This window comes from Mustela erminea, chromosome 8 (genome assembly GCF_009829155.1).
Source record: "Mustela erminea isolate mMusErm1 chromosome 8, mMusErm1.Pri, whole genome shotgun sequence".
Classification (NCBI taxonomy): Eukaryota; Metazoa; Chordata; class Mammalia; order Carnivora; family Mustelidae; genus Mustela; species Mustela erminea.
Genome location: NC_045621.1, coordinates 50,261,647 through 50,274,754, shown reverse-complemented (window position 1 = coordinate 50,274,754; position 13,108 = coordinate 50,261,647). Strand labels below are relative to the sequence as shown.

The window sequence follows — 13,108 nt, the reverse complement described above, 5'->3', positions numbered from 1 at the left end:
TTCTGCCCCACGGCCTTTGCACTCACCCCTTTTTCTACTCAGAATCTTCTTTCCCTAAAACCTCTTACCTTGTTCCCTCATTAAAACTGCTACTATGACAAATTGCTAATTCTCCATGACACTGCCCTGGGCTGGCCTATTTAAAATTGAACACACATGATCATCAATTCCTATTCCTACTTCTTGGGTAGCTTTTCTATAGTATTGGTAACAATTCTCTGGAGCTGGTCCTTCTTGGATTTAAATCTGACTCTACCCCTTCCTGACTACATGATCCTGGGCAAATTACCTAACTTCTCCCGGTCTCAGTTTCCTCATCAGTAAAATGGGGAGAGTAACCTTACCAACCTCATAGGACTGTTAAGAGCTTTAAATTAAGTTAATAGGCTTAAAAGTACTGGTCCTATTAGGAAACACTCTCTGTGTTTTGTTCTTTGGGTTTTTTGTGACTTTTTTTTGTTTTTGTTTTTGTTGTTTGTTGTTTTTGATAAGTATTAGCCTTTGTTTCATTTCATCATCATTATTATCTGGAACCCTGTATGTTTTCTCAAATTATTTATCAGCTGTCTCCCCTCATTAGAAAGTAAGTTCCCTGGGGCATTTGTTTATTTCTTTAATGCCGTATTCCCTTTACCTAGAACAGGGTCTTTCTGGCAATGCTCAAAAAATACTGATTGAGAGAAAAAATAAAATGTGCATTCACATTCTCAAATTCAATTCAGCACTTTTATGTTGGGTTTGAATTCTAATACTGACCCTCACTACCTATGCATTTATTTTCCACTTCTGCTTGGACCCAGCTTCAGCATCCATATTCATAGACACCAAATCCTATTTTATATTTGAATTAGGTTTTTCCAATTCGTACCCTGGCTCCCCTTATCTAACTTGGACCCTGTCAGTTCACCCTTGATACTCCAGGCTCCAACTTTGACTTGTTGTTCGAGTTAATACAACCCACACATTAAGCTGTCTTCTGTCCCCATTATGAAGGGGATCACTTGTATCAAAGACACCTAGAGGAATCTGCCCTTTGAAGAAGAATCCTCCAGGTGCTTCTTATAAAGATTAAGAACCAGTAGGTCCAGGGGCACCTGGATGGCTCAGTCAGTTAAGTGTCTGCCTTCAGCTTAGGTCATAACCTTGGGGTCATGGGATTGAGCCCCGAGTCAGGCGCCTTGCCCACAGCAAGGAGTCTGCTTCTCCCTCTCCCTCTGCCCACCCTCTCTGCTTGTGCACCCGAGCTCTCTCTCTTAATAAAATTGTTAAAAATATAAAAAAAAGAACCACTAAGTCCAACATACAGTAATTACAGCTTCTCACCTTTTTATCATATAACTCTTTGAGAGAACCACTGACCCGTGTGAGAGTCTATTCAATCCTAATTTTCTAAAGTTGTTCCAGTATTGCCTACAACCAGCAGCTTACTCGGTCTTTAATGGTCACAAACATTTACCCAATAATCTAAACAAGTTTATGATTGAAGGAGGAAAACATCTTCCCTCTAAATATACCACAAAATATAAATGCTAATTAAAATACACAGGCACTGGGCGCCTGGGTGGCTCAGTGGGTTAAGCCGTTGCCTTCAGCTCAGGTCATGATCTCGGGGTCCTGGGATCGAGTCCCGCGTCGGGCTCTCTGCTCAGCAGGGAGCCTGCTTCCCTCTCTCTCTCTCTGCCTGCCTCTCCATCTACTTGTGATTTCTGTCAAATAAATAAATAAAATCTTAAAAAATAATAATAATAAAATAAAATAAAATACACAGGCACTGAGTTAAGTCTTGAGCATTAAAATGATCCAGACCCTTCCTTTTTTAGTAGAATCACATTAAATCCTGATATTTACTTCAGATAGAAACAATACTGAGAAACCAAAGAGGACAAGATCTGATTTTGACGAATTTGGATTTTTAAAGACTCAGAACACAAACATACCTGGTAATTCATGATGGCACGTAAACACATGATACAGACATGTACGTCATCTTTCTTACTCACTAATCTTGAATTCTTCAGGGTTCTTCTGCTTGGCAAAGTATTATATCTACAAAGAAAAAAGGAAACTTCTATAAAACTATAGATTACCTTTTCAGCATAGGCACAAGCACTTAAAAAATGGAAACTGTTCTCTATCTTTACCTGCACCCACATGAGGACTACAGGTGGAAATCACCACCATCCAACCCCCAGGAAGCTATTTCCGTAGACTACAAGACCTACATGGTTCTGTGTACCGGTCATCATCTCGTCAAGGCAGTTACTATGGACAATGGCACTCAATTTCATTCACAACATATAACATATCAACTGTACCTGAGCTTCATCAACACCCCTAGGCTCCTAATCAGGAAGCCAAGCTAGATCTGCAGAGGTGATGGGAAACAACAGGCTTGCAGACTGCATTTACAAACAAGTGAAGGGGTGAAGCTTCGTTTATTTGTAGACCACGAATCATCTGACCCCAGTCTAACCGCACCTTCCCATTACTGCTCTCGGGAGTCCCCGTTAGGAGTTGGAGCCTTGGCAAGTTTAATGAACAAATTTGATATGAGCCTGTGATATTAGGCCTTAACAGTGAGCAAATGCCTCCTCAGCCTGACCCCTCACCGAAAGCCTGGTGTGGAAGGTGAAACTGGGGTGGAAATACGTTGGTATTTCACAGAGTGAGGAGGTTTCGATGTTAAGCCTCATTCCAGAGATCCCACATGGCTAAGCCTTAGTTCTCCCGTTTGGAGATTTCTCAGAGCCTGCACATAGTGAGGGAGTGGCAAGGTCAACATGGTGCTAGGAGACAAGCTAACACCACCAAGAGCTTCCAAGTGAGCTTGAGGCGGGTGCCTCCAACCAGTTTTCTCTGCAACTCCAAGCCTGAAGTAAAAGCCCATTTGAAAAATTGTCAACTACTCTCTGAGAGCATGAATGACAGAAATGATCTACAAAGTAATTCACAGGCCTTCCTTCTTCTTGAACTAGTTAAATAATTTAAAGGAAGTTCCAATTAATGTTAACCACTTTCAAAAGCCCCACAAGTACAGGCAAAGAGTCGAAAACTGAATTGAGAGTTTTATCTGAAACTGTTCTGCTGAGCAGGCTTTTCATTCATTTTCTATTCAAAAACTATCAAACAGAAGATGATTTTTTCACATAAGCCTATGAATGAGCTAAATACATTTGTAAAAAGTACTTCAACGTGTCACTTGCCTCCATATACCTGAATGTATAAAATTCAGTTTGCTTATGCTAGTCTCAAGGAGAATGCTTTTTCTACCAAATGAAGTGCATCATGACGTCCGTTTTATATGAATATGCAGAGACACAATTATTAAGGGAAAACAGCTATGAGAAAATAGGACAGAAATTCAATAAACAGTAATCTCAGGTGATGTGATCGTAGTTTTTTCTTTTTGTTCACATGTAATTTCTAATTTTCCTAAAATTACAAAATCTTATTTCTATAATAAAAATCATTTATTAAAACAAATAAAACAGAGGAGAAGAAAGAAGAAGAAGAATGCTTTATTAAAGAACTTCCTGCTTTATTCACACTTGGAAATAAAACTGCAGCAATGGAAGTTGGCCTAACTCAGCTCTGAATGCAAAGACAAAGTTAAGGAAATGAGTTCAGAATTTCAGGGGTCGTAAGCAGAATTTCAGCGTCTAAAATACAACTCTGAAACATGTCACTTCTCCACAGCCCGAGCCTCAGCATGTCTGCTCACACACCTCATGGAGGTCTCTCAGAGGTTGGTGCCTCTCAAACCACAATCACACAGCCAGCCCGACCCAAATGTTTGTGGTCTTCTCAGTGTATATCAGAAATTCTTTCCCTGCCCCTTAATTTATTCTAACCTGTTTCGCATTTCTTTAATGCCATCACTTGTTAAGTATATAATAGCTGATGGGGGTGGAGAGGGAGAGAGCATTTTTACTAGAAAGCAGTGGCTACCAGACCAAGAGCTGTCTATGATTAAGTTCAAAAAAGAAGAAAGGTGATTTTCCAAGGACTCAACTGTCCTCATTGCTAAGTTACATTTCTATGCAGCAATGACTGCAGAAGATTTGACCAAAGCAAGGAACTCTGGAAGGAAGAGGGATAGGTCAGTTCTACACAGTCGCAGGTTTCTGCATCACTTCCACATACATTTGAATGATTCTGCCAAACAGACCAAACATACACGTTAATGGTGTTTCCCCAGAGACGTAAAGTAACATAGCAGGTTACTTCCTTTCACGTATTAATCGTGTACTTCTGCTGCAGCATCATAAATAAGACTCTAAAAGGCAGAAATATTTCTGTCATTGCTTGCATTATTTGTAGAAACTAGCAAAAATGGACTAATTACAACATTCTAATAACTTAGTAACACAAAAGATTTCTACTTACTGTAGCAGGTAGGTAATCTCAAATACACATTTTGGATCAACATTTAAGATGTATATAATATAAAACAGCACATGAATACTTATCAGTATTTAAGGAGATTAAAATATAGGTCTAAAACAATATATAATTTATGTATTGATCTTCTATGCTTACAAAATGGAGATAAACTTTTTTTCTAAGTGTATGGCATTTAATCTAAATTTTGTTTTTCCTCCCATTTTCCGTTTAAACAAAAATGGATAATTAAAGGTAGCATTTGGACTTGTTGTATTTAAAATCATAGCATTAAGATATATTTTAAAAAACACGACTACAACCAATAACAAAAAATGAGCTCTGAAAGCCAGAAGAGATGTGTGGTATCATTTACACGCATCTTTCCTGACATGGACAGCAAATGGACGCCCAAAGAAATTACAGCCACATAGCAGGTAAAAAGTAAGAGACAAGATCCAAGTGTCCTCACTAGAATTCAGGGCAGTCTGTTTTTCAAGTTGCAACTCATGGACAATCTGTCAGGTTATCAAGTGAGAAAGCTACTGCCTAGAAGCCATCTGTGCCGGCAAGTTCTTTGTCAAATATTCATATCCGTCATTCTGACAGCACTGGGTCTACACAGGTGTCATTTCCCCACTCCCAGCCATTATCACCAGGCAGGGTTAATACTCCATGTGCATCTGGGCATCTTTTTCAGGACACAGTGGTCAATGCACTTACTTGGTAAGCAGTTTGGTGGTTTTTTGTTTTTTGGGGTTTTTTTTTTTTACAGATATTATTCATTTTGAGTGCGTGTGAGGTGGTGGGGAAGGGGCAGAGACAGAGGGAGTAGGACAAGCAGACTCCCCAGTGAGTACAGAACCCTACTCAGGGCTCCATCTCACCACCTTGAGATCATGACCTGATCTGAAAACGAGAGTAAGACGCTTAACCGATTAACCGACTAAGCCACCCAGGCAAGCAGTATTCTTTTTATATCTTCATCCTGTGTCACTTATCAGAAAAGTTTGTTTGTTTGTTTGTTTTTACTTTAATGGGAAATTTTGTTCTATATTTGGAATTCTTATTCTAAAAGAATTTTCTCTCATTAAGTAAATATACCCTGGTAGAGGTCACAACTCTTTACCTCGGCAAACACAAGTATTTGCTGATAACTTAATTTAGGATCACATTAAACCTCTTCGGCTTGATTTTAGGGACTGTGCCATGGGTTAGCATGTACTTTCATCTACTCTTCATCAAGCACATATTGCGGAATTTGACAATCTGTTTAATTAGATATTTGGTTTATTTGCTTTAATTATCAACTGAGTAATTTATCACCTTTTTTTTTCTTTCTCGATAGTTTTAAATTCAGCTCTCTTGTATTAGATTACCTAAAACACGTGTCCGTGTGTAGCTGGTTTGAATAGATCCCCTTAAATTGACCCTAAAATACCAACAGAGTTAAGACTAACAATTTCCCGGATGCACTTTAACCCCAACAAGGACACCTGGACAAGGTGAGCAATCTAAGAGCGCTGGCTTCGATTAAGGGGGCCACTTGTGTTGTGATGAGCCCTGGGTGATGTATGGAAGGGTTGAATCGCTGTATGGTGCACCTGAAATTAATACTACATGGTGTTAACTGGAATTTAAATAAAATAAAAACTTAAAAATAAAAGTACTTGCCTCTGATGTTCTCTACCAGCCCTAGGAGATCAAACTAAAACTCGTGTGTAAGCTCCAAAGTTAGCTTTATTAAGCATCTCCTGTTTATGCTAAACCCTACTAAGTGCTAAGGAAAAACGAAAGACAATGAAAGACATTGCTTCTGCCTTTGAGGGATCACCACTTAGTTTAGGAAGGAAAAGATAAATGTATCAATAGCCCCTATATGAAATGTGCTTTGCCCACACTCAACCCCAGCCCTGTCTTCTGCTTCACACACATGATCACGTACAAAATAAACTCAGCAGGACACACACCTGTGCAGCATGACATGGTAGTGAGGACAGTTACAGCTTAAAGGAGGATATTTTTTTCTGCAAAGTATCGAACTTAAAATCCCTATAGAGTGAACATTTCCTCAACCAAGCCAGATTTGACTTAGTTAATACAGACCTATTCCTGGAAATGGTCTTTAGGCATAAAAAAGTCATTTTTAAATAGGGCTCTGATTCAAGAAGTCAAACTAAAAGGGATGGACAAATTGAGGGGTGAGTCTCATAAAGGCAAAATGACACTGAAGATAATTGAACATGAACTATTACCAATGCAGAGTCAAAATATACCCATCTCCTGTGATCCCTGGATTCATCATTTTTCTGTATTTTTAGTCTTCTACAGTGGATGTGTGTTACTTTGCAAATAAAGGGGAAAAAGCTGCATAAAAATAAATGCTTGTGGGGGCACCTGGGTGGCTCAATGGGTTAAAGCCTCTGCCTTTGGCTCAGGTCATGATCTCAGAGTCCTGGGATCGAGCCCTGCATTGGGCTCTCTGCTTAGCAGGGAGCCTGCTTCCCCCTCTCTCTGCCTGCCTCTCTGCCTACTTGTGATCTCTCTCTCTGTCAAATAAACAAATAAAACCAATAAACAAATAAATAAATAAATAAATGCTTGTGGACGATCTAGGTTTAGATTCCCCTAAAGATGGGAGAGCTAACTAAGGGTGTGATCATAATGCCTTATCCACTTCAATCGTCCTGTGCAATGTTTCCCAAAGGCCTCTTAGGTGGAAAGCTGGCCCTGCTCTACCCTCATAAAGTAACGTGTAGAATTTCTGCGATGAGGCAAAATTCTGCAAAACATGGAACAAAACAATCAAGTGTTATCAGAAAAACTGGACTTTAAAAAAAGAAAAAAGAAAAAAAACAGCCTTAGTCCCTGGTGCTGCAAATGTCCACCTGGACCTCAAGAAGGAGGCTGAATAGTAATTAACAGGTCCCATGGACAAAGTATGAAGGTAAGTGATCAGTGCCACAAAACTCCACCGAATGTATGAGTTACACGATTCCCTTAAGGTGCTGGAAAATCACAACAATAATTGGTGACCAATTAAAAACTCAAACAGCTCAAAGCCAGTCATCGCAACTCAGTGCACAGGTGCTGTTGCACAATCACGTTGACACACGTAAATAAGGTTCAATATACTGTAGTTGAAATAAAGGGTGTAGAAAGCAGCCTGGATCCGGTTCCATGACATAGCCTTCAGGCTACACTGTTGTCTGCTTTTCACAAGCACTGATCATCCCAGTTTAGCTGTTTGAAAAGACTTTCCACAAAGACCTGGGCTTTACAAGGGATTACGTGGGTGACTCAGCAGGAGGTATGGGTGCTTCCCTGGTAATATAATAAACTTGGCACCTGAACCATGACAGAATCAGACACTGTGAAACCCATTGCTACAAGATTTCCTTCCTGAAGCTATTATGAAACTTCACATAAAACAGAGACTATGTGAGCAGAGCCAGATTGAAGGCTGTCACTCTGGCTCACCGTGGTCTATTTAAGAGGCCCCGGAGAGAGGCAGCCCTCATTTCTCCTGGTCTCCTACGGATGACCGAGGCAGAGGAGCCACACTTTTGTCCCATCTAATGGGTTTTGAGCGATCGCAGATTCTGTCAACAGCTAATGTTGTATGTGCACTTAACAGAGGCTTCAAGCTGGCTTCTTCACTAGTTCTCAACCCTCACAGTACCTCTTAGCTTAATCTAGGAAGAGGAGGAAAAGAGGCTTGGAAAGAACTTCATTTCCATTCTGCCCCTCTGCTGGCTGCCAGGCTGATGGCTTTCCCAGCGATTACAGAGCTCCTGGTTTTCAAGGCTTCTGCGGACCTAGAGAGGGAGGAGGGAGGAGAACAGGGCAATGACATGCCACAAAGCCAGCTGTTCTTACCAAGATTCACTCGTTTTTCCTAAATAAATGCTCTCCAGAGTGCTGCAAAGCTAGCTAATTTCTAGAATTCTGAAAAAGTTGATTCTGGCATATTCTGCCCGTTTCCACATTGTTCTTATGGAGGACAGCTTTCAAAGAGTCCTTACTCCCTCGTTTCCACTGACCTCCCTCTATCAGGCACTTAGAGATCATTTTTGGCTCAGTGAAGTCATGCTATGTATCACTGTTCCTTTAAGTGAATGGGAGCAGGTCTTATGAGGTCCCCGAACAATTAGGTCTCTCTGGTGACTTGGGGCAGCTTCCTGGAGATACAGGGGTTTGGAAAGAACTTCCTCGGATTCCAGAGAGGAAAACCAAGGGAATAAACTATTCGGTGGAGGGATTGTGAACTAATGCCACTGGACCACTGGAGAAAAGACCTCAATGCTGGCTATCCTGAGAGCTTTTCCTCTCCCCTCGGGCACACAGAGCTTTGGGGCTCTGGATGTCTGGACACGAAACATGGTTTCCCAGAGTCAGATAACAGCCCTGAGTCCAATTTTTGGAAAACCTGACATCTGGAGCGGGGGGGAAATGGGAGATGCATATTTAGGAACTTTTTGGAGGTCTCAAGAATTTTAAGGAAATCCCATCTTTTGAGAGGTCATTTTGACCTAAACCTTGTAGGGAAATGAACACCACCAAATTTCCCAGACCCTCTTCATCAACTTGGAGACCTGTCTGCTCTCCTGTCAAGCAGTGAATTAAAACGAAAATGTTACTCTAGCATTCAAAGATGAGACACTCTCTTGGAGGAGCTGCCAATCAGAATTCACAAAATTCTGTGAACATGGAAAAAGATTATAAAACTGACTTGAGATCAAAACCAAATAGAAATGATTCTAAGACTGAGTGTACCAGTAGTTACTTGCACATGAAGTAATAAGTGGAAGCTAGTGTAACAGGCAGACAAAACTAAGCAATTCCTACAGATATCTTTCAAGAAACCTATACAAACATGCCCTGTTTAGTACCACAGTGACACCTGTCATCTGAGCCACCTGCTTCATGCACAGCAATGAATTTGCTGAGAAGCAGGTGGTGAGAGGCTCAACCCACACAGCACTGGCAGCAGGTGCCACAGGGAAAGAAGGTGTGTGCTTTGTTATGTTAAGATTTTATTTATTTGAGAGAGAGAGAGAGAGATAGTAACAGAGAGCAAGAACGGGGAAGAAAGGGAGAAGCAAGCTCACGGCTGAGCAGGGACCCAGATGTATAACTCAATCCCAGGACCCTGGTTACCTGAGCCAAAGGCAGTGGCTTAACTGACTGAGCCACCTAGTTGCCCAAGAAGGTGTGTGTTTTAAAAGCCCTTTGGAATGACTGATGAGTGAGCTCCAACTCATCGACTTATTCTACTAAGAAATGACAAAGCAAGTCAAACCCAAATCTTTGCCTCCAGAAAAAAAGGAATGGTAAGGTCAGAGGGGGGAAAAAAAAAAACTAAACTAAAAAAAACAGGGAAGCAGCTGTTTTGGAATCTTCCTAATTACAGATTAGATACACAGGAATTTTTCTTGCCAGGCACATGTTGGTAGCCTGAAATACATGTAATGCTTGTTAGGGTTCTGGCTAGAGTCATGTTGTGCTGTCCTTTAAACACTACTCATTTTAAGGGGGTTTAAAAAGGAAGCTATAGTAATTTTGAACTAGTTCCTCATGGTTAAGAATATAATAGACAAGGTAAATTACATCAAACTAAAAAGCTTCTGCACAGACATAAAACAGAGTAAAAAGGTAACTTATAAAATAGGAGAAAATATTTGCAAACCATTATTACCCAAAACATATAAGGAACTCCACTATGATATCCAAAGGGCTGATATCCAAAATTTCTCAATCTCAACACCCAAAAACAGATAATCAAGTCAAAAAATGGGCAGAAAACATGAACAGACACTTCTCCAATGAAGACATACAAATGGCTAACAAACACATGAAAAAATATTCATCATCATTAGCCATCTGGGAAATTCAAACCAAAACTACATTGAGATACCACCTTACACCAGTTAGAAAGGCAAAAATTAACAAGGCAAGAAACAACAAATGTTGGAGAGGATGTGGAGAAAGGGGAACCGTCTTATATCATTGATGGGAATGCAAGTTGGTCCAGCCACTTTGGAAAACAGTGTAGAGGTTCCTCAAAAAATTAAAAATAGAGCTACCCTATGACCCGGTAATTGCATTACTGGGTATTTACCCCAAAGATACAGATGTAGTGAAAAGAAGGGCTATATGCATCCCAGTGTTCATAGCAGCAATGTCCTTAATAGTCAAACTGTGGAAAGAGCTAAGATGCCTTTTAACAGATGAATGGATAAAGAAGATGTGGTCCATACACACAACGGAATATTACTCAGCCATAAGAAAGGATGAATACCAACTTTCGCATCAACGTGGATGGGAATGGAGAAGATTATGCTCAGTGAAATAAATCAAGCAGAGAAAGTCAATTATATGGTTTCACTTACTTGTGGAACATAAGGAATGGCATTAGGAGAAGGAAGAGAAAAATGAGGGGGGCAAAATTGGAGGGGGAAGACAAACTATGAGACTGTGGACTCCGAGAAACAAACTGAGGGTTTTTTTGTTGGTGGCGGAGAAGGGTTGGCCCAGTGATGGGTATTAAGGATAGCACATATTGCATGGAGCGCTGGGTGTTATATGTAAACAATGAATCATGGAACACTATATCAAAAACTAATGACGTGGGGTGCCTGGGTGGCTCAGTGAGTTAAAGCCTTTGGCTCGGGTCATGATCCCAGGGTCCTGGGATCGAGCCCCGCATTGGGCTCTCTGCTCGGTGGAGAGCCTGCTTCCTCCTCTCTCTCTCTCTGCCTGTCTCTCTGCCTACTTGTGATCTCTCTGTCAAATAAATAAATTAAAAAAAAAAAAACTAATGACGTACTGTATTGTGACTAACATAATAAAAAAAAAAAAAAAGACACAAAAGGATTAATAGAAAAACAACAACAATATCTCCACTACTTAACAACAAAATAAAACAAAACAAAAAAACCAAATAACCCAATTAAAGAATAGGCAAAGGGCCTAAACTGACATTTCTCTGAAGAAGACATACAAGTGACTGACAATATTTATAAGGATGCTCAATATTGCTAATCACCAGGGAAATGCAAGTCAAAACCACAATGTGACATATCACCTCACCGCTGTCAGGATGGCTATTATCAAAAAGAAAACAAAACACAAAATAACAAGTGTTGGCAATGATGTGGAGAAACTGAAACCCTTAACACACTGTTGGGGGGTAATATAAATTATATTATATAGACACTATGGAAAAAAGTACGAAGTTCCTCAAAAAAACAAAAATAGTTCTACTATATGAATGAGCAACCTCACTTCTGGGTATTTATCCAAAAGTATTGAAATCAAAATCTCAAAGAGGTATCTGCATACCTGTATTCACTGCAGCCATATTTCTAACAACCAAGATGTAACAGCCTAAACATCAATCAACAGATGAATGGATGAAAAAACTGGTTAAGAAAAAAAGTAGTAGGGGCACCTGGGTGGCTCAGTGGGTTAAGCCTCTGCCTTCAGCTCAGGTCATGTTCTCAGGGTCCTGGGATCAAGCCCTGCATTGGGCTCTCTGTTCAGCGGGGAGCCTACTTCTCCCTCTCTCTCTGCCTGCCTGTCTGCCTACTTGTGATTTCTTTCTCTGTCAAATAAATAAATAAAATCTTAAAAAAAAAAAAAAAAAGAAAAGGAGTAATGACATGACAGGACAGAGGTGTTTAGCTAATGCTACTGTGGTAATCATATGGCAATATACAAATTTTTCAAATCAAGTTGTATATCTAAAACTTCTACAATTATAGCTCAATAAAAAATAAAATATTATACACACACACACACAATATTAAGTCATGGAAGACAAAGAAAGGATGAGGAACTGTTCTAAGTTAAAGGACATTACATAGACACAACCTCTAAACATGATAAATGATCTTTGCATTGTATCCTGGACAGAGTTTGAGGGGAAAAAAAGCATGAATGGAAGACAATGGAATAACAGATGAAACTCTCAGACTAGACTAAGAAGCAGTGTCAATCTTAAAACATTCTTATTTTGACAATTGTACCATGGTTATGTAAGAGTGTGTCCTTGTCTAGGAAATCTACAATAAAATTAGGTGTAAAAGGGCACAATTCTGTAACCTGCTTTCAAATGGTTAGAAAGGGTGTATGCTGACAAAGCAAATGTGTAAACAGTAGGGTAAATAAACAAAATGTGAATTTCTGAATCTGTATTAAGAGCATAAGGGGGATCACTGTACTCTTATTATAATTTTTTAAAATTTTAAACAATATCAGGATGCCTAGGTGGCTCAGTCAGTTAAGTGTCTGCTTTCAGCTCAGGTTGTGATCCCAGGGTCCTGGGATCACGTCTTGCATCGGGCTCCCTGCTCAGTGAGGAGCCTGCTTCTCCCTCTACTGTTCCCCCAGCCTGTGCTCACACACTCTCTCTTGACAAAAAAATAAATAAAATCTTTTAAAAAAATAAATGATTATCAAAATAAAAAGGAAAAAGGAAACATACATATATCCAGTGGAATATCATTTAGTCTTTAAAAAAAAGGAGGGGTGCCTGGGTGGCTCAGTCTTTCAGCGTCTGCCTTCGGCTCAGGTCCTGATCCCAGGGTTCTGGGCTCGAGCACCACATAGGGCTCCCTGGTAGGTGAGAAGCCTGCATCTCCCTCCTCTACTCCCCCTGCTTGTATTCCCCTCTCTCGCTGTGTCTCTGTCAAATAAATGAAATCTTAAAAAAATAAAATAAAAA

General features: G+C 40.1%; 1 protein-coding gene across 1 annotated transcript in view; it reads right to left on the bottom strand.

The window, feature by feature from the left end:
• Nucleotides 1-13,108, bottom strand: part of FMNL2 (formin like 2) — a 319,987-nt gene that overhangs the window by 71,352 nt on the left and 235,527 nt on the right. The window contains 1 exon segment of the mRNA XM_032355571.1: nucleotides 1,938-2,046. Coding sequence (XP_032211462.1) covers nucleotides 1,938-2,046 — 109 coding nt within the window.